The sequence below is a fragment of the Lottia gigantea genome (genome assembly GCF_000327385.1).
Source record: "Lottia gigantea unplaced genomic scaffold LOTGIsca_110, whole genome shotgun sequence".
Taxonomy (NCBI): Eukaryota; Metazoa; Mollusca; class Gastropoda; family Lottiidae; genus Lottia; species Lottia gigantea.
In genome coordinates, this window is record NW_008707002.1 from 111,800 (window position 1) to 133,893 (window position 22,094).

Sequence of the window (22,094 nt, forward strand, 5' to 3'; positions counted from 1 at the left end):
TTGAACATTCTCCTACCCCCTGTCTGTCAGTCGTACTTCTACAATTCTTCATCCATCGACTCTCTCATTTTAAATAGTATAAATCAAGCCTATGGTTTGTGACGATACTGTCAGTGTCTGTTACAGAGCGTGCATTTATTCCAACTGCCGTGTTATTTCCGTCTATCACCTCGGGGGGTATCAATTGTTGAAAAAGGCCAACCAAGCCAACCTTTTTATTGATCCTGGTGCGTTAAAGAGAGGTCCCTGGAAACTATTTGTAGCGGAAGTGACATTGTAATATAATAGTCTTGAACAGTCAGATGTCAATAATTTGTAGTCCTAATTATCAAGACTGTTAAATATTCATGTCAATTAAAGATTTATGATTGATGGCAAATGTTTTCAATTATTTTATGAACATCACAGATAGAAAAATAATTTTTATAATTTGATTCGAGGTTTGATTCAGGTAATATTAGATCTCGCGATACCTAGTTATGTGAAATTGATTTTGTGAAACTTTGGTTGAGTTTTGTAGTGATAAGTTAAATGAAATTCTATTATTGAAATAATTGATTAATTTATGATATAAAACACGAGAGTCAAGTCGTCGAGAGGTTGTTAACAAGTTTCATCCCTGATGTAAATAGATAACGCTTAAAAACGAAATATATCAAGTTATAATATTGCTCATAAAAGCAGCCATTTGTGTTCATTCTGTTTTTACCAAACCAAATAATGACTGATATTACTAACATCTTAATAACAAAAACAATTAAATACTTGAATTAATCTAAACTACCAACAACTACCGGACACATAAAAATAAATTAATATATGATTTAAACCGGGATAGCTATTCACCTCAACCCACAGCAACCCCATTCAATCAGAACTGAGGTAAAACAACTTTATTCTAAGTTGGGAAGGATCTTTAGGATATTAAATTATTGGATGGTCAATCTTTGTACCCTAGCCGTTTGGAAATACCCCCTGGCCGTTTGGAAATGCCCCCTAGCCGTTTGGAAATACCCCCTGGCCGTTTGGAAATACCCCCTGGCCGTTTGGAAATACCCCCTAGCCGTTTGGAAATACCCCCTAGCCGTTTGGAAATACCCCCTGGCCGTTTGGAAATACCCCCTGGCCGTTTGGAAATACCCCCTAGCCGTTTGGAAATACCCCCTGGCCGTTTGGAAATACCCCCTGGCCGTTTGGAAATACCCCCTAGCCGTTTGGAAATACCCCCTGGCAGTTTGGAAATACCCCCTAGCCGTTTGGAAATACCCCCTGGCCGTTTGGAAATACCCCCTGGCCGTTTGGAAATACCCCCTTGCCGTTTGGAAATACCCCCTGGCTGACACAAGTATTTCTGTCTCTAACTACTATCTATATGTCTAATATTTTCATATTATATGGGTAGTTATACGAGTGTTTGGTCGTTTTAGAAATATCCCCTTACGTCACAAGTATTTCTGTCTCAAACTGTCAGAATCTACAGACAGGAAGTGAGAATGGTGGAACAGTGAAGGACAGATAATTCGTCAAGTCTCAAAATAAAACTTAGTAATAGAGGAGAATCTGCCCTGATATTTAATCTCTAGTGGAATCCAAGAATCATATGATAGCCTTTATCATAAACTCTAATAAATGATCATTTTTGTCTGAATCGAGCTGGTGGCGCGGGTATCGACAACTTTACCATGATGTATGACAACCAAACACGACAAAATATCTTCCATTTCTCTCAAAATATCATTTTTTATAAAACACCAAGAAAAATTGGAATTTATCATTCTTAGACAAAATGTCATCGAGAGAAGAAATAGATTTGTTTAAACTAAAACGAGCTATATGAGCTGGTGGTTTAATACCTTAAACTCCGCTCTAGACAATCCATTCGGTCAAATATTAAATTTATGATTTGAGCATCGCAAATGAAAGAAGGTAAATTGACATTTGACAAGTTTTCTGGTTCCCTTTAAAGACGATCAGCCAAGATCAATTAATCCAATAACATTTTCTTTACGTACTGACAAGGTTAATACGTGTATTGTATTGAAATTGTTATTACTTATTAGAAAATGATATCATTTTACACTGTACTTTTAATTTATAAATCCCAAATCAATATGTGGCGATCTGATTGGTTGATAAAGTTACTATAAATAGAATAATAAGTAAGATGAATGTTATACAGTAACGAGCTTATTATACCAGGACTCGGTCACTTAGGGTAGGGTCACAAGAAACAGACTAAAGAGACGACGTTGGGAACCCACCTCTAAAAAATTCCCTTGTGCTGAGGTCCCTAGTTAGGGTTGTAAGCCTACCATAGAATAAGACTTGGGTTACCGCATGCTTGTCTAATGATTTAGTCCAAACAAGTTCTCCAAGTAGCAACAACCAGTCAGCCGATTCCTCTGCAACCTTTAGGTTATATTTCTTGTGTCCTCGGTGCTTAGAGTCTCTTATTGCACAGCTATTCTGACAATTGGTATCGACTATGCCATCGGTGCTTGTGGGTTCGAGTCTACGTCCTTCTGCACCATGTGAGCTAATGAAGTCGGGCAACACCATGCAGGGTGCCATGAGGGAAATTTTGGCAGGACAGCGGCATTAGCCTGCTCTTTTTCGATTTCCAACTGTCGAGGGAACTTTAACGTGCACAGCCTTTTGCCTCGGGCCTCGGTTTAATGTCCCATCCGAACGACTAGACGCTTTTCCATATCAGCCCCTCTAACCTGCATCACTGACAGGGGGGAACCGGGTTGAAAAATCCGAAGGTATTATCTCGACCTATGCCGGGATTGAACGAGCCACCGCGGCTCCCTAATTGTTGCCAAGCTACCATGAAATAAAGATGGTGTCTAGTTTACCCCTGGTTCTTAGAGATCGAGTACTCCAGAGTTTGAGTACCTCAGTGTTCGAGTACCCCAGAGTTCGAGCACCTCTTTAATGTAAACCCACCACTAGAGAAAGATGGTATCTGATAAATAAGAAATTGTTTTTGTCTGTGAAGGGGATTATAGAAATGTAATAATCCCCAACTTTTATATTAGTCTGTTATCTTCTCAACAATTCTTCCTTTTTTTACTGAAATTATGATTGAAATTTATCACAATAGACCAAACATCAAAACCTGGTTGAGACGAAATAGGAATTTCTGTGTCGGTGCTGTGACCCTAGTTATATTCCGAGCTGTGATTTCCAGTACAAATCAGACCTTAACAACATTCGACCTATTGAACTGGAAAAGCCATCATGCCGTCTCGGCTCCACAAAACAAAAAGATGCCGCATCCAGCAATTGAGAAACCGAAGACCGGGACCTCAAGAGAAAACCGAAACCAGACAGACTCTTGTCGGTGCAATATATTTAGAAACAGTCTATTCCCGAGAGTCTTTCAGAATACATATACCAAAGGAAACTGGTTGGAAGAAGGTTTGCTCCGTTTGGATGAATCAAGGACAACCCTCTCTGTGATACAGGACGGTGGTGTTAGATAGGACAAAACTCTCTGTCAGACAGTCAGTCCCTACCCAGGTTTAGTCTAGAACTAGTAAACGAATGATGTCAATGATATTCTATATTATATTATACAGATTGAAAGTGTGATAGGGAGGGTGTCATGGTGTCAGACAGACAGTGTAATATCTTCCATAACTCACACTAATACACATTAATATCAAATAAATACAACTATTTCTACAAACTGATAATAGTACAACAGTGGACCACTCTCTAGAATATAACCCAGAGTTAGGTGATGTCTGGTGTTTCTATAAACAGATAATAGTACAACAGTGGATCACTCTCTAGAATATAACCCAGAGTTAGGTGATGTCTGGTGTTTCTATAAACAGATAATAGTACAACAGTGGATCACTCTTTAGAATATAACCCAGAGTTAGGTGATGTCTGGTGTTTTTTATAAACAGATAATAGTACAACAGTGGATCACTCTCTAGAATATAACCCAGAGTTAGGTGATGTCTGATGTTTCTATAAACAGATAATAGTACAACAGTGGATCACTCTCTACAATATAACACAGAGGTAGGTGATGTCTGGTGTTTCTATTAACAAACAATAGTACAACAGTGGACCACCCTCTAGAATATAACCCAGAGTTAGGCGATGTATGGTGTTTCTATAAACAGACAATAGTACACCAGTGGATCATTCTCTAGAATATAACCCAGAGTTAGGTGATGTCTGGTGTTTCTATAAACAGATAATAGTACAACAGTGGATCACTCTCTAGAATATAACCCAGAGTTAGGCGATGTCTGGTGTTTCTATAAACAGACAATAGTACAACAGTGGATCACTCTCTAGAATATAACCCAGAGTTAGGTGATGTCTGGTGTTTCTATAAACAGATAATAGTACAACAGTGGATCACTCTCTAGAATATAACCCAGAGTTAGGTGATGTCTGGTGTTTCTATAAACAGATAATAGTACAACAGTGGATCACCCTCTAGAATATAACACAGAGTTAGGTGATGTCTGGTGTTTCTATTTGAAGACACAATACAAACGTTGCCCACTCTGTAAAATATATACCAGAGAAGGTTGATGTCTGGTGTTTCTGTACATCACTCACAGGGGAAAACCAAGCTGAAAAAGGGTACATGTATCTAAGATTGACCCGGTCCTTCAGGTCTACCTAGCCACCGTAGCCCCCCTGTCAGTGAGGCACCAGGTCGAGGTCTGACTTCCTGTTAAATTCTATAAGCTGTCAGAAGAATGATATATTTGAATCATGGTAATACGACCAAGGAAGGATTATGGCGATTCGCCAATTGATACATTGTTTTATTAAATTAATCCACTCGGCTTTTATTATAGTCTGACGTCATCACCTATTATCTTATAGGACTCATCGATTATATATGTCAAAAGGTGCAAAAACACAACTTTCTGCAAACTGCGTTTTCAGTGAATCGGAAAATAAACTTTATAAATAATAAATCTACACCAAAGTCTGTTTTTATTGCGTCTTTTCTTGGTGAAAACTTATTCTTGCATATAAAGAAAATATTATATACATGTAGTCTTTATCAGACAGTTTCATTCCATGGTTATAACTTGTCTTATGATTATAGCAGCCAAATCTAGGATGTTCTTATGAGATCAGAGATACAAAACTATAGTCAAAATTTCAGCTACAAGTTGTCAGCCTGTTGACCAGAAGAACAATTCACCTTTCCGAAGCCTGCTATGTATCTATTTTGCTAGACGAAGCCTGCACAAACTACTACCTACTGCTATCAGCGTAACCGTTGAGGTGGATCGTGCGAGGACACTCGTCAACCAGTGAGATGAAATATTCAACATATCTGAATCCATTCACAGTGATCCAGTTTACTGAATCAAACACCAAAAACTACAACCATGCTCAAACCTAATTGGTGGACGATACGCTTCTCACCTAACAGAGACCAACCGATGAAGAGTCAAACCATTGTATAAAGGAAGACACATAAAAAGACATGAACATTCTTTCATCTGTTGAATTCTTGATATTTGATAAAACCAGCTTTAGGCTAATATTTATTTTATTCATGAAAGTCACCACAGAACGACACGACCACGAGAGAAAATGGCCCGCAATGAGAAGAAGAGTGGAATATTATCCAAGTTAATGTTGAACTGGTTGTGGGAGAAGTTTTTTCAGATGATGATAAATGAAATTATGATGTAAATCTGCAACCTCAAGGAACATTTGAAATCTTGGTATCTTGTTTCCCATCAACAATAATCGCAAATCACTCATCATAAATTCTGAGTAATCAACCCAATTTCCACGCATTATGACAAGCTTAATGGGCCAAAAAATCACAAATTGCTCACTTTTTTCTCAAATAAAATAATACCAATTTTTAATAGTTTCACATTAATTGCTTCACCTTTTGTTTCAAAATGTCTTTTTACCTCATAAACATCAACTATTCTCTAATAATTTCTATAGTCGGATCGTATCGTGGTTGAAGTGCGAATATTGCCTCAAATAAATCTGGTTCTACGCAATAAATAAACTTAAACAATCGAAACTGTTATAAACCGTTCATTTTGTTCGCAGCTTCCGACCGCTGAGGTCGTATACTGGATTCAATTACGTAAGAAGAAGATAAGCAATGGATGGTAACCAGGGGCGACTGTGAATTTTCAGTGAGCTAAATCCAATAATGTATCTTCCAAGTTTGTCAGTATGATGTCGACAAATACAAAAAACTACTTTATGTATCTCCTTGTCAACTAAGCATTCAGAGAGTCCACATAGCTATTAATGTTTACTTGATATTTTGTGTATTCTTCATTCCTTTTGAAGTGTATAGTGTAACAAGACAATTGCCGACTGTACATGATGGTGGTGGTGATGATTAAAATCTTATAACATTTTCATTTTGACGAGTTATTATGTAATATCAGAGAAAATCTTCAATAAATTCTGACCTTTGACCCTGGAATTACTGTGTTTATCAAATTATTGATAGATCAGTTAGATTGATTGGTTATTATACCTCACACACACGAGATTTACCAGTTCCATGGTTACATGATATCTGGTGGAAGACGTTGTAATCGAGAACACCGAAACTCAAATCCAATTCACAAAAATGAAAAGATTTCAGGTCGTCTGTCAGGTTCGGAGAACAAGTGATGACAATATGGAGAACATTATCAATTTACTGGATTTATTGGATCAATGCTCTTGGTTTCTACGTATCTTCTTAGTGTTCTTGCAATCGCAGGGAAGGAACTCCAACTTGCTATCAACAGGACCAAGTCAGAATTACAGCAAGTTCCAGGCATCACCCACTTTCAGTTTCCTGTAACTAGTTAATTGCAGTAACTACGTTCTAGATATTTGTTTGATTATATTTCTGCATTATTCCAGAAAGGCGATGGACATCTGTTTTTGGACCACAGTGAGGGAAGTAAAAAGTAAAAAATGAAATCATATTCAACAATGTTTATTTTGTTTTTCATATGACAAAATATAAAGCTATGTCCTACATCCTTACATCGTCCCACCCTCCCCCTCCCTCACAAATAAACAGTTTCAAAATAAACAGTTTGATAAACAAAATACATCTTCGTTAATCAAAGTATTAAGTACTTGTGACACTTGCTCGTTTAAGTAGAAAAGCAACTTTGTTCATTCAAAAAGCAATTTATTAATAATTCTGGTTTGTGTAAATGTTTCATGGCTATGTCACAATGGTAAAATTTTGCGATCCATTCACAAGATTCGATCATCCAGACTTCTACAACAGTCATATATTGAGTGATAATCGAGACTATAATATTTAAAGCTATTGTGACGTATAAAATGTATAACAATGTTCCACTCCCTAGAAGGGCAGCAGGATTTAAAGCTTTCCAAAGGCAAGAATAATGTAAATACACTAAACTAAAAAATCAAACAAAAAATCTTTGGATAAAGTGGATTCCAGATTGTGAATTATTTTCACTGAAACTTTAAATTCCAGACAAATTCAGCAAAATCCCCATTCACTACTTTTATAACTAAATACGCCAAAATGTAAGTTAAATGATATCCAAACGTTCTATAATAATTCAATATAGGCGTAAATAGTTGAATAAAAGTCAGTAAGAATTCGATGAAACTGATTTCGTGACTTGTGATTTGTAAAAAAGTGAAATTTGAGTAATGTTTAATGATGAAGACGGCTAATCAAATCAGTTTTAAATATTCATTTTCTATATTGCTGGTTATTGCCCCGAATAAATCAAAATATTCCCGATCTAATTTGAATTTTAGTTTATATCAGATTTTATTTCAAGTTATTATTTTTTAAAATTACAATGTAAAAATTTCAATCGAAAAAGGTCTCGAAAAGTTGAAAGATATTTCGTTCTAGAGAAAAAAATGCAAAAATATTTGGAACTGCAAATACGGAAGCTGAAACATTTTTTTTACATGATATTTTTCTTTCCTTTAAGAGAAATTCCAAATTTGACCCACTTCGTTCTCGTTTATGATGAAGTGGTTAATTATTAATTAATGTAAATCTTATTGAGATTATTTCGTGCCAAGTTTGATCATTCTCATTATAACCGATTTCCTGACGCTGATGTTCAAATCTAAACTAATTTTCTCTACCCTGCAGGTTTGATTATTTATTTATTATTTATTTATTATTTCCCATATCTTAAATATCATCAGAAATATAATTTTCATTTCCTTGTCGTGATGATCGTCATAATTCCAGATAAACTTTTCTCTTTTTCTATCAATAATCACAATAAAAAACAAACTTTATTTTAATTATTCAGATAAATTTAATTAACCGACCAAATTAATTAGAAATCTACAAATTAATTGCTTTTGTTTGTGGGAAAAAAATTCACTTTTACACCAAAATGACAACAAACAAAACTGCACGATTGAAAAATATTGCAAATTAGACAAAAAATAAAGGTGGCAGGTGTAGACTGGAATAACAAGACATTGATTGCTTTAGAGGGAGGTAGTATTATAATAGTCTCGGATGTCAAGACTTGCGAAATTAAGACTAGATTTTCTAACATCAAGATTATTTTTTTTTCAAAAATTGGTTTATTTCACCCAAAATAGACAAGAAATAATAAAGCTCGCGTTCTGGTATAATATCTACAAGAAAAAAGATGAAAAGTTGAATGCATAATGATAACTTGTAGACTAAATACAAGGGGCTAAATAATTTTTAAAATGAAATTTAACTTATAGAAATGGATACATACACTGAGATATGTTCAAAATGATAAAAATGATGTCATATCAAACAAATTACGTCATCATACACTGACGTAAACATCAACGTCATAAAAATCAAACGACGTCACATACAACTATACGTCATTCTTACGTCAGCAAATAAACTATATATATTGATAATAATGATAGTTATAATACACGAGATTATATATATATATGATTAAAAAACGTTATATATATATATTTATTTAATAACTACAACTCACAACCGAATGTTTGAAACCATTTCATTATTCACAATTACAACGGTATGACAACGTTTACTGTAAAACTGGTAAATGGAATGCAACTACAAGCACAAATTTTAAAGCTTTCATTCATTTTGCTATAGATTGGTTCAACTAAATATCTATACAAAGCTCTTTATAAAGCATTTCACGGCAAATAATTTCAAAAGTCGAAACCTTTGCCTAAAAATGGCGAATTTCTAGATCAGCACAATAATCTATACAATATTAACAACAAAATCTATAAATCAAATCTATATATCTATTTATAACACATTTCTTCAAACTATTCTTAAATCAGAATGGCGAATTTTCAACTTGTGGGATTTCACATATAAAGTGTGTTCGATGGCCAAGGAACACAAATAAGCACTATAGTACACTGTAAAGAGATTCCAATTTCAACATGACTTGTTGAACTAGTTGTTGTCTATATACACTACCGAGTTTTCGGCTTTTGATTTTTAAATTTGACACAAATTATTTACACCTTGTTATAGTTCAGTGTCTCTATCACTTTTTTATAAACTGGGTTCACATACCCTTCACAAATCTGATACCCTTTCTGGGTTCCTTAGTTCATTACTTTGACTAGATAGTCCAATAGTTTCATTGAACGCTCTGATTATCGATTTTAAATCTTTAACACTCGCTAATCGTTTACAACACCACACCCATTTATAGTCCCGAATCAACTGTCTTGAAACAAACTTTCAATATCTACTGAATCGAACATTAAGTTTGAAAGGAACACAGTTTCTATCTAAGCTACGATAGCTTTTGGAGCCTCGGTGGTCGCCGCTTGAATATGGTGAGACTGGATATGTTGCTCCAAAGCGGCACTGGAAGAGAAACTTTGAGAACAGATGTGGCAACTTCCAGCTTTCCATAACCATCCTCCGGCAGCTGATCCTGGTGAACTCGAACCCTCAGATGGCGAATCCTTGGTTTGTGGCGATGATGATGCAGAAGCCGAGTTTCCGGATGATGTCGACCTCATGCTGAGATCAAGTTCCCCTGAGGATGTAGTCAGGTTTTTAGGTTCCGGGGATTTTTCCATACTGCTATTTCCGTTGGGCGAATCAGCCTTCTTTTCAGATGGACGTTCGAGTTTCGGTCCGAAGTGAGGCATTCCTGGGTGCATAGGCATTCCCATACCAGCTTGCATACTCTGAAGAACGGATAAGTCGTTCATTTTAGGATTGAGTCCGTTGAAGAAAGGAGGATACTGGAAGTAGAAATCTGGTGGTCGTTGGGGGAATCCCTGGATGTAAGGATTCTCCTTCATGTGAGACATCATGAACGGGGGTTCGATAGACATTCTCCTGCCACGTCGAGATGGACTGTTATTCCACATGTGAGTTCCCATATGCACCTTCAGGTTGCCTCTGGTTGTAAAAGCTTTGCCACAGACATTACATTTGAAGGGTTTGTCTCCAGTGTGAGTTCTGGTGTGGATCATCAGAGCACTGCCACTGGAGAAGGATTTCTGGCAGGTAGGACAGATGTGTTTGCTTCCGTTGCGTCTGGTAAAAGGAGATTCGTCGCTGTTATTGCTGTTATTGTTGGCGAGTTGTGGATTGTTGTTATTAGTATTGCTGGGTTTGGAATCCATCTCAGGAGATGATTTTGTTGGTTCACGATCTTGAGTTGATTGACTAACTGTGTTGGTCTCTTGGGGTGTATTTTCTGTATATGGTTCAGCGTCTCTTGCGTCTTGAGTTCTATCAGAGCTACTGCTATTTTCATTAAATGAACCACTTGGAAGATCTCGAATCTTGTGAGTAAGCATATGCTGACGCATGTTGCCCTTGGTTGTAAAGGTTCGCTCACATACGTCGCAGGAAAACGGACGTTCCTTTGTGTGGCTTCTGTAATGGATATCTAAAGCACTTCGACACGCGAAAGTTTTGAAACAGATGTTGCAAGTTGTATGTGGAACACCATCAGCGTCTGTTGGTCTGGTATCCATACCACCCATCATCGGGAATCCTGGAATTGCAGGTCCGTGAGGGAACATCATTGGATTCGCTCTGATTTCTTCTCGTCCATATTCCGATCCGTTCTCAGACGCAGTGTGGCTTTTGGGAGAAACTGCAGGAGAAATATCACCATTTAGATACCTGGAGTTCGGAGATTTTTCAGTGGGTAGTCCATGACCTAGACCCATGTTGTATCGGAATCGTTCAAAGGAGGACTGGGCCAGCTGACTATCAAATGCTTTGACTCGTTCTTCCAGAGCAGCTAAGGATGTTGATGACGAGAGAACTGGACTAGTGAGGTAGGGTTGTGGTCGACTGGTTGATTGAGATGTTGGTGGTGAACGGTTTCCGTTCGGACTGGAATAATCTTTGGGAAGATCTTCATCATCATCTTCATTCATTTTCATCTTCAAATTCTCGGCTTCTTCGATGTCGTCATTTTCATGAGCAATGGCGGCCCGATCTTCTTCGTCGATTTCTTCCTCTTCGTCATCATCGTCGTCATCCAAATCCATGCCTAGTTTCTGGTCGTCTGAATCATAGCCCTGGTAGTCTTCGGGATCTCTGTTGGATTTATTGCTCAGATCCAACTCCTTGGCTTCACCTTGAGACAAGTCATAAGGTCGCATCATCTTGTGGTCGAATTGCTGCATGGCTGCCCATTCGGGATGCATAAACATATGTTCTGGGATCATATTAGGAAGCCCGTGTTCCCCGGTATGCATCCTGATGTGTTGTTGAAGGACTAGAAGATTGGTGAACTGTTTGTGGCATACTGGACACTGATGCATCATCCTCAATGGTGGTTTCGCTCTGTGGACTCCCATGTGAGTCTTCAGGTTGCCCTTGGTGGTGAAGGATCGACTGCAGATTTTACATTTAAATGGTCTTTCGCCTGAAAAATACAAACAGAAGAATAGTTTGAGTAAGAGTTCCATAACATTGAATATACAATACAAGTAAACAGTTGAGGACTCAGAAGAATGAGGAAACACAAAAGATCTGAAGGTTGCAGAAATCGCGAATGTTCAGGGAAAAACAAATGATAAACTTACCAGTATGGATTCTGTAGTGCATCTGAAGAGCAGATTTACAGCTGAGAACTCGTTGACAGATCAAACACTGGTTAGGATCAGTAATCTTCTGTTCTATATTCTTCACTAGTTGTTCCAGCTTGGATGTTTCTGACTTGGACACTTCCATATACTCCTCCAGATTCTCTGATGGGTCGATCATCTTCGTGGGAAGAATTGAGTTCTTGAACATCTGAGAGTCTGTTGATGGTGATGGCATTGGTAGAGATGTGAAAGGGGAGTTGATGCTGGAAGCGATACTGGCCATGTTGGATGCTAGACTGGCTGCCATGCTGGCCATCGGATGAAGAGGTGAAGGGAGTGGGAAGGAGCTGTGAAGAGGTCCTGGTAGAGACGGTCGTGGTGCCATTGGACTCCTGATTGATGGAACTGGAAGATTCTCGGAAAGTGAAGACGCTCGAGAGGAAATGCTACTGATGGAAGTTGGGGTTGGTAGACTTTCTCGATGGTGATGATGGTGATGACTAATTTCTCTCTCTCGCTCTCTCTCCCTTTCTCGGTGATGTTCTCTCTCTTCTCTTTCGCGTTCTCGCTCTCGTTCCCGGATTTCTCTCTGAGGGGTTGAAGGTGGACTAGATCTTTCTTTTTTGATGAGTTCAGGACTAGATGGTCGTTCTCTGTGAGGAGTATTTGAGTGAGGGAGGCCAGGAAGTTGAGGGAGGCTCCCAGGATGTAGATGACCAGCTGGGGAGAACATCCCAGGTCCCAGGGGTCTGTGAAGTGATGGAATGCCAGTTCCTGGAATTCGTGCTCCCATTGGAAACCCTGGAGTCATTGGTAGAGATCCTAAGGGCATGCCCATATTTGGCATCATTGGATTTCCCATGAATCCTGGAGGTAGCGGCATGGATGTCGGGATGCTGGGTTGGGGACTCGGCATCGGCATGCCCATTCCTCCTCCTGGAAGTCTGTCCAGATGCTCTGGAACTGGTGTTGGATTCATCCTGGCATTGGGATATTTGGCCTTGTGGCGCTCGAAATGAACTTTCAGGTTGCCCTTGGTAGAGAATCGGTTTCCACAGATGTGACATTTGAATGGTCTCTCTCCTGAAAAGATAAAAGACAGAATATTAAGTCAAAGATATAAAGTTTCTAATCCCTGAACTAACAGGCTACCAGAACCTTCACAGAAATTTAAGAATGAGCTTCCAACAAATTTTCATCAATTTTGAATTTTCCACAAATTGATCAATACACCCAAAACTTAAACTTTATACAACTATATTTAATTCCTCCTGGTCATCAACTCTTCACAAATTCAATATTTGGGCTTTTATTTTTATAACACTATCAGTACCACTCATTTATAAGATATTTTTCAATTTCTCAAGTAAATTTTAAAATTTATCTTGTTACATAGGACTCATATTTTCTGAGTTAAACTTGGAAGATTTATCTGAAGTTATTATCCAACTTTATTAAAATAAAATTCTGACAGATATACACAGTAATTAAAGTTAATCTTGGTAAATTGAAGAAATTGGGAGGTCTCAAATCATCACGTCAAATTATAACTCTTGTTTGAAAATTTAAAAATTCATAGCTAGAAAATGACAGAAAAAGAAGTGAAATTTTGTTATAATAACATTGAAGTAAAAATAATCTTTTTATTTTGATTTGGAGGCAGCTGGAGTTTGTCAAATCAACTTCTTGAAGAAATAGATCAACTCTAAAGTGTATTTGTAAGAATTTTGGGGTAAAAATGTTGAAAAATGATACTACCAGACAATGAAAATGGAGAAAAAAGCAATTACTTATAAAATTAACCAATTTACTCAATCAAGATTTTTAGAAACGGCTCATTTGTTTTAAACAGAAATCTGTCAAAAAACCATGGTGATAAGATTTCTGACACTTATTTCAATTCTGACGTTTTGACTGCAGCAGAGTGTTTGATGGGTGCCATGGATGGCTGGAATGCCGAGTATGAGTTGCATAAACTAGGAAATGGTTTGGAGAGGTTCTGGTAAATGGCTGACAGGGTAAATTATCGTCAAGAAAGGCGAGGGGGGTGGTTGGTGTGTGGTCTGAATTGTTTGATTGAATTTTGACAGTCGACATGCCTTGTTCTATAGAAATGGTTGGTTTGGTAGAAATTGCTGTGTTATTGTGTTTTATTTTCTGAATGTTTGGTTGGTAAAATTGTACCTATAAATATATCTATAACAATTTAGAATTTTGATTAAGTTTTCTAAAGTTTTCAGTACCTTTTCAACAATTTTTCCAAATTTACATGATTTTAATATCCTTAAGTCACAAAGGTCAGGGATATAATTATTCTTTAGGGTGAAATATCTCATTCAATATGAAAAAAAATAAACCAAATAATTCTGAGGTCTGAAATATTTTGATGAATTTTCCAGTAAAAAGTTCACCAGGAGAAGAAAAGTGGAAATTTTTTGTCAGATTTTTTCAAACATAAACTTTGAAGTAGTTTGTGTTTTTTCTCTGAAAATTTCTGTGAATTCAATTTGGTTGTTAGAGACCTCAGCATGCTGCTGATGAATTTATAAAAATAAAAAATCAACCAAGTAAGAAATATGTCAGAAAGATCAGTAAGGGGTTAAGATTTAAAAATCCACACACGTAATAATCAGAGGGTTAATTACATCTACAGATTGTGAACGCGTGTATTTTTTACCACACATGCACCTACACGCGTTCTAACACCAAACACTAATGTTAATTTTACCAGTTTTATGAAAACAGATTTTCTAATTATCCCAATATTTTATACATAATTACAATAATAAAAATGTTTTTTACAGTGATCAATCTTCTTGGGGTAGTTTTTCATCAGGTTTATAAGATTCTTAGATTACTCTACAACAAGCTTGGAATTCAACCTTCACATAAATTTACCAACATTTTTTTACTAATTTTGACATTTATTTACACAATAAAATTTCATCACCATCTTCTGTCAATTTTCACTGATTTCTTTCTTTCTCAGATTAGAATAGTTAACATCAATTTATGGCCAAATTGAAATTTCATGGATTTTTTGCTCCTGTTTAGAATGATCTTTATGTACCAATATTTCAAGCAGAAAATCTATAAAACTATGAAAATAAAAACTCAGTCACTGCCAATAAAACAACACAAAACATCAAAAAAAAAAAAATTAATGCCAAGGCCATTGCTTATGTTGTCTTTCATCTCATACGAACTATTTCTTATTTTCCTCAAAATAAGACTGACAAGATTCCAATAACAAGAATATGACAGTAGTTGACTACACCCTACCCCCGAAATACTTGACACAATACACAATAAACTCTCTTGTATTTCTCCTTCCTGACCAAGGCTTACTTACCCAAAATGTCACATAATAATTCACAAAGGAGAAGAAGTACACTGCAAGTTTTATATAAAATTTCTGATTCAATGCAGATCCTACAACTTCTTTCCTTTTTTCTAACTTTATCTTTTGTTTTCCTTAATTCAAAACCAGTTTTTATCAGTTTCTAATTTTGTTTTCCATATTTCAAACTTTTGAAAAATAATTAGAAAACATTTCTTGTAAGATCAGAGCTGAGAAAAAACTCGACTAGAATCCATCTGTCTTAGTTGAAAGTGTCAAAAACCGAAATTAAACTTCAAAATGAAGGAAAATAAACGATCTTTTGTACTTTTTAATAATTTCAATGAACATATTTCATTTTTTGAGAAATTTATGTTTTGAAACTGGAGTATTATCAGATAATATGGTATCTCTGTAGTTTGAATGATGGCAAATTTAAAATAATTTACACAAGTTTGAAAATTTATACAGCAGCCTATAAAAAAACGTCTTAGATGTCAATTTCCAGGCATATAATTGATAAATGAAGCAAAAAAAATATTCATCATTCAGAATTTATGAAATAAAATTTAAAATAAGCCAAATCATTATTTTTCTGTCAAAATTTGTGAGAAATAGAAAAATAGAGCTGCCAGTATTTCCCAACAGGAAAGAAAAAAACAAAAAGTATTGTACAAGGTAATTCATAAGGTTTGAAATTAAAGGGGAACATCCAGGAATCTAATATGACAAAACCAGGTTTAAAGAGCGAACTTGTTATGACATGTCAGACTGAATAAAAACCTGGAATATATATTTGTTATAATATCTCTTTAAAACTGAATCTTTATCAAATACTAAATTCAATATAACTTGTACTGATGAAATTTACAAGATGAAATGTTATTAATTTATTTTCATTTAAAATAATCAGAGTGATTTAAAACGTTTGAAGTCAAACTCATCGCAATCAGTTGATTTCCGGCAAAATATCTCACCATAGAATGTATCAAACAATGTTTATTTTTAAATCGAAATCAAATTAACGTTAATCATGATCATGTGACATCGATACTCTTCAAGCCTCTTTTACATTTCTTAGCCTCTTTTTAAAATCAAAGCGTAATCGTTTGATATTTTAGCCTCTTTCTGATATTTAAATTCAATATTTAACTAATTTTAAATCCCTTTCATATCTTCACTCATAATTTAAGATTTGTGTAACATAGTAACAGAGCGTTCGGTGTAACATATTAAAGAGTCACGCCTGCTGATATTTAAAACGATTGTTAGATTTAATACAGTCAGGGTCACAGTGATTTATAGGGTTCACACAGATTAAAAATAACAATTAAAAACATCTCAAATAACAACCCTTAAACAGGACTTCAAACTCTTCAAAATTTGATATTTATTTCAATTTGTTTATTTCCCTTCTTACTCTTTAATTAGGGGAAATATTTTCGGTGTAGATTTGGGTTTTATCTTTTAATGTTCATTGTAATAAAGTTTTTAAAAGTTTTGAGGACATTCAAACTACAGTAAGGATTGTTATCAGATTCAGTAACTTGGTAATATGTTCTGTATTTACATCTTTCTTTCCTTACCAAGTTAAAATCTTCAAATGACACTATTGAGATCAGATCCAAATTATTTTCTGAATGATCATCTTCATCATCATCATTAATAAAAAGCTGACTAAAACTGTACAGATGTAATAAATGGCCATTTTATTGAGTCAATGAAGAGAGAATTTGAGCTGTTGTAGAATATTTGTTCATCTTTCGCAGGTCAACAAATTGCCGATTTGACTGAGTAAAATCAAATAGAAATCGACATGTACAATATCTCTGACTTTACTCTGAAATATTAGCTAATATTTACACCAGATCCTCTCTTTCACCAGTTTAACAAAGAAATTTCAAATTGGTCATTTAGGAATGGTGAAGATTAGTGTGAACGTTTAACCCCGTGTTAATAATGAGGTCGTTTGAAATTTTTCACAATTTTCGATAACTTTGTTTAAATACGATGAAATCTGATATCTTTAAATCTGTCATTATTTAATTCTCTCAAATCATCATTCAGAATTCATTTTACCCTCTAGGTTGGCTTAATTATGTCAAAGTAGAAAATTGTACAAATTTAACAAATGTTGTTTTTGAAACTAAGACTTCTGTTTTTGTTACTTTACATCCTCAAGATTGGCTTACTGTTATCTTACTATAAACCCTTACACCCTCTAGATAGACTCCATGCTTATTACCTAGTACTACATCAATATAGAAAAAACGTGATAAAAAATTAGTGAAGGAATTTGAAAGGTAAAACTATTAGAAATAAAAATAACTCTTAAAGACCCCAGGTTTCTAAGTTGATGTCTTTACCAATATACCTGGAGTCGAGACAAACACAAAAACTCTTCCCTTTCGTTCAGCATCATTGATACAATCATTTTAATATTCATCATTATTCTATCATAAAATATGAATTATGGCCTCCAACTGACAAATTCATCATGATTTATCTTAAAATATGCTGCAACTTTTCAACAAAATTTCATAAATATATTCCTTGGAGGCCTTTTGTTATAATTCTTATTTTTTCAAGTTGGGTACCATTTCTAGAATTTAGTTGAATGAAAACTTGAAGAAAAATAATGAAATCTTATTTAATGGTAATGAAAATTATAAAATGACAATATATATTAATAGATGATACTTTCTCTTGTATTATTATTGATAGAATTAAAAATAGAAGCTGCAATAACAGTTCAATATCAATATCATCAAATTGAAACACAAAAGTAAACAATAAAATAGTTTTAAGAAACTTCTTTCAATGTAGAAAACTTTTGAAATCTCTTCTCTAATCAGACAGTTATATTCTGTATTATATTCTGTATTATGAAAGGAAATTCACCTCAATTTAAAATGTAAAACTGGAAGGAGAATCTAACTTGAAGACCTCACGTACAGTCAAAATACAACTGATGATAAAAACATTTTGCTGATAAAATTATGATGAAAATCTCTTCAATACTTATTGTTTATTAGTCTAACAAATGGTGTATTGCCATTTTACAATTTTTACTCTTTTTTTACCATCTTTATTGACAAAACAGTTGAACATATTTTTACTTTTTACATCAAATTACATCCTCTATATCATCATTATCTTCTCAATATGTTTAATCTTTTACTAACATGATAGGAACATCCCTAAAACTTTACAGACAAAACCATTGAAGCTAGGAATATCTTCAAACAGTCCAAAACATCAGACAATAGCAAATATTTCAATTCCTTAACAAAACTTACAAAGTGGATGGTAGTAATTGGAAAGCCAACCTCAAAGATGAGCCAACCTAGAGGGTTAAAGCTTTATGATAAAGGAATTCAATGTCAAACACTGTTGGCTGACTGTAACAGATCTCCAAATATAGACTCACTTTGTTTGAAAATAAAAAATCTCCATTTAATAAACATCTTAATAAAATATTCAAGGAATGAAATAAAATAACAAAATATATCAAAATACTTGGTATCAAATTTGGCACGAATTTCACAAGGTACTGGAAAAACAAGACAATAGGTGCTGAGATCAACGAGATAACGATTGCTAAGTAAGGGAGATAACTTGCCAAATAACTCTGTTATTGTAATATATAATAATTTATCGTGTAAATGATAATATCATGTTTTTAATAGCGTTTAAATATTTCATCAAACTCTTAGTTTTCTCATTTTAATATGATATATTTCAAATTAACTTCCCAGGCTTGTTTTTACTTTTTACTTTTTACCCCATTTCTTCATTTGTAGATATTGGAATTTCTGACTTCTTCAGAAAAAACTGATTCTCTTTTTTACTAATAAGATAAATGTTTCCTCAGATCTGGTTTTAATAACAGCTTTTAAGAACTAAAATTTATACAATTTGTAACATTTCTGGTTGATAGTTTGACAATAGAACAGGGCATTTTAAGGTCCTAACACCAACTGGCAAATATCACCAATCAACATCCCTTGACTACAACTACAGTCAACAATGTGGTGCCTGTAGTTTTTATAATTTGTATTATATTATGTTTATGGCTCTAGCTAGAATAGAAAGTTGATAAAAGAGGTAATAAATTATCTCATAGTTATCTTAAACCAAGGTGGAGTTATAATAATTATATACATTTCATATCATCTAATAAAAAATATAATATTTCATTAAATTCAAGTTAAAAACAAGAACAATCTACATTGTTGGCATTCAATTCTGGCTGTTCTTACAGTTTTTATATCAACATGTTTATATATATATTATTTCTTTGTACCTAAATCTATCTGTTGTTTAATGAACAGACTAAATCTTTTATATTAATTTTCCTGTTTTTCAGGAACTGACACTTTGTCAAAAATTTAGGATATAATACACAAAGAATAGATTAAAAGATACCACCCTACAGGAAACAATTCATGTCTGTAATCTAACACTTGGGTGTAAAACTCCATTTCATTTCATATAAAACTTGAAACCTCCCATAAAAAAATCACAAAGAATATTGTAAAAGATGACAGAGAAGACTATAAATTTGCTGATATCTCAAGACTTCCACCCTAACCGATTCATTTTATTCCTAAATAATTTCGACTTTCTTATAGTTTGACAATGATAAACATTGGTGTTGGTTTGTAAAACAAGTTCTGATATTCTCAATCTACATATAAGGTTAGGAATTAATATAATGTTTTATATCATTAAAGATTTGTCAAACAGTTTGACTAATTTGGTCATTGTTATCTTGTGCCTATTTTTGGTTATTATAATTTATAATTACTCATATAAACTACCACAATCAGACTGAACTATTTACTACAAACAAGTTTTAATACTCAAATCTACATATAATAAACTATTTATAACTTAAAGGGATTAAACTGTCCAAATATTTCTGGATATCCATCAAACTTTTCAGATTAAAAATCAGACGTCTTGTTCTCCTACAATTAAATAACTTTGTACTGTGTCAGTTTTGACTAGGCAGAAATTGAGCTTGACTAGCTGGTAAATAAATGTTTATAAGACTTTCACAGATCCCTTGACAGATCCCTAGACAGTTGGAAATTATGAAAGAGTAGGCTAATGCTACTTTCCTGAGAAAATTACACTCATTAACTACAGAATGGCGTTGTCCATTTTAGATAACCTAATTAGGTACTGGAATTTGATTTTATTTTGAAAACTAGAAGAGAGTATATTTAGATATATTGTGATATTAAGTTATACATTGTTGTATATAAAACCAGTTTTCTCTAGGTATATATAACAATAGATTAACTTTATAATTAATTAAATTCTATTCTCTTGTATTATTAATATGGGAACAGGCAAGTAATTAGGTGCAGATTTTATTTTAATTACACAGAAAATTTCAAGAATTTATAAGAAATCTTTGTGATATTATTTACTCCTCATGACTAAGAATGTACTTTACAGTTCAGTTCCCATGTCTACATAGCTAATAATATCCCAAACAACTGACCAACTTAAAACTGGTTTAGACTAATTCTTTGTCAGTTGTTGGATTATGTATTTAGAAGAATAGAAATAACAATTATCATATTTCACTGGTCATTATTCTTGACATCACAGGTTTTGTAAAATGACCATTAAATCTGGTTTAAATATCAGCTGACTAAATAATAGATATATTATAAAAATAAAAGGAAAATTTAGTTAATTAATTAGAATTCTAACGAGCAATTAACATCTTCCAACTTACTTTCATAAAATTAATGTAACCATCTTTGACCATTAAAGAAAAAATGTCTAAGATTTTGTTTTGAAAGGAAATTGTTAGGGTACGTTAAGTTGACAAACAAACCTTGCGAATGTTGCTCCGTGATTTGTATTCAAGGGAAGTAATTTATATTCAAGAGAAGATAATTAAGATTCAAGGTAGATAAATTACAAGGTATTTAAGAAACTTTAATGTTTGTTTAAGAAATTGAAAACTTTGATACGAAGTTGACGGTAGGATTTTCTCAACGTTTCTTGAATTAATACAGGCGTGATAGGAATTCTTTATCTTAAACCTGAATAATTAGATGCGAGAGTTCAGAGGTCAATCTCCACTAATTCAAATAAAACATGGTAAGGTGACATATGTAGCAATTTCAATAATTTAGTCAAATTAACTATTTTACATGAAAAGGGACATGTACCTATCTAAATTGTAATCACTAAGTCCAAGTCCACAAGCTGACATCATCAATGGAGGAGACTTGATAAATATGTCAAAAAATCCTGGATCATTCCAGATAGAAAATAATGATAAAGCCAGTTGACAGTATGAAGACAATAACTAAGCCTACAATGTGTACAGGACTGTAGAATTATATTGGGTGTTTTATGAAGACTAAGGATACCCTGTCCTTTCTAAATACCATCCACCCTAATTACCTTATAAGGAAGTAAAACTAATGAATAACGGAATGATGCAAGATGTATTTTAAATCACAATAATCAGGAAATAACAGGAAATTGTTAGCAAGTTAAATTCGTGCACGACTCATTCAAAATATCAACATTTCAATTTTCACTACAACTAAATATTAGTCATATAGTCTCAGTTTTAAAACAGAATTAACAAATTTAATTGAATTCTTATATTTCAATTGAATCAAAGAAAATACTTTAAAAATATTTTTGAAATGAAGTTATTTAGTGAGCAGACGTGTTT

The 22,094-nt window shown here is 34.1% G+C and overlaps 3 protein-coding genes across 3 annotated transcripts; 1 reads left to right on the forward strand and 2 right to left on the reverse strand.

The window, feature by feature from the left end:
- Positions 1-956: 956 nt before the first annotated feature.
- On the forward strand, positions 957-1,340 carry LOTGIDRAFT_136841 (hypothetical protein; the record flags this gene model as incomplete). The annotated part of the gene is made up of 1 exon (XM_009047319.1): positions 957-1,340. A coding segment is annotated over one exon (384 nt), but the record flags the coding sequence as incomplete, so codon positions are not given.
- A 9,025-nt stretch (positions 1,341-10,365) lies between these two features.
- Positions 10,366-10,971, reverse strand: LOTGIDRAFT_136885 (hypothetical protein; the record flags this gene model as incomplete). The annotated part of the gene is made up of 1 exon (XM_009047320.1): positions 10,366-10,971. A coding segment is annotated over one exon (606 nt), but the record flags the coding sequence as incomplete, so codon positions are not given.
- A 720-nt stretch (positions 10,972-11,691) lies between these two features.
- On the reverse strand, positions 11,692-12,217 carry LOTGIDRAFT_136980 (hypothetical protein; the record flags this gene model as incomplete). The annotated part of the gene is made up of 2 exons (XM_009047321.1): positions 11,692-11,876; positions 12,037-12,217. Coding segments are annotated over 2 exons (366 nt in total), but the record flags the coding sequence as incomplete, so codon positions are not given.
- Positions 12,218-22,094: the final 9,877 nt, after the last annotated feature.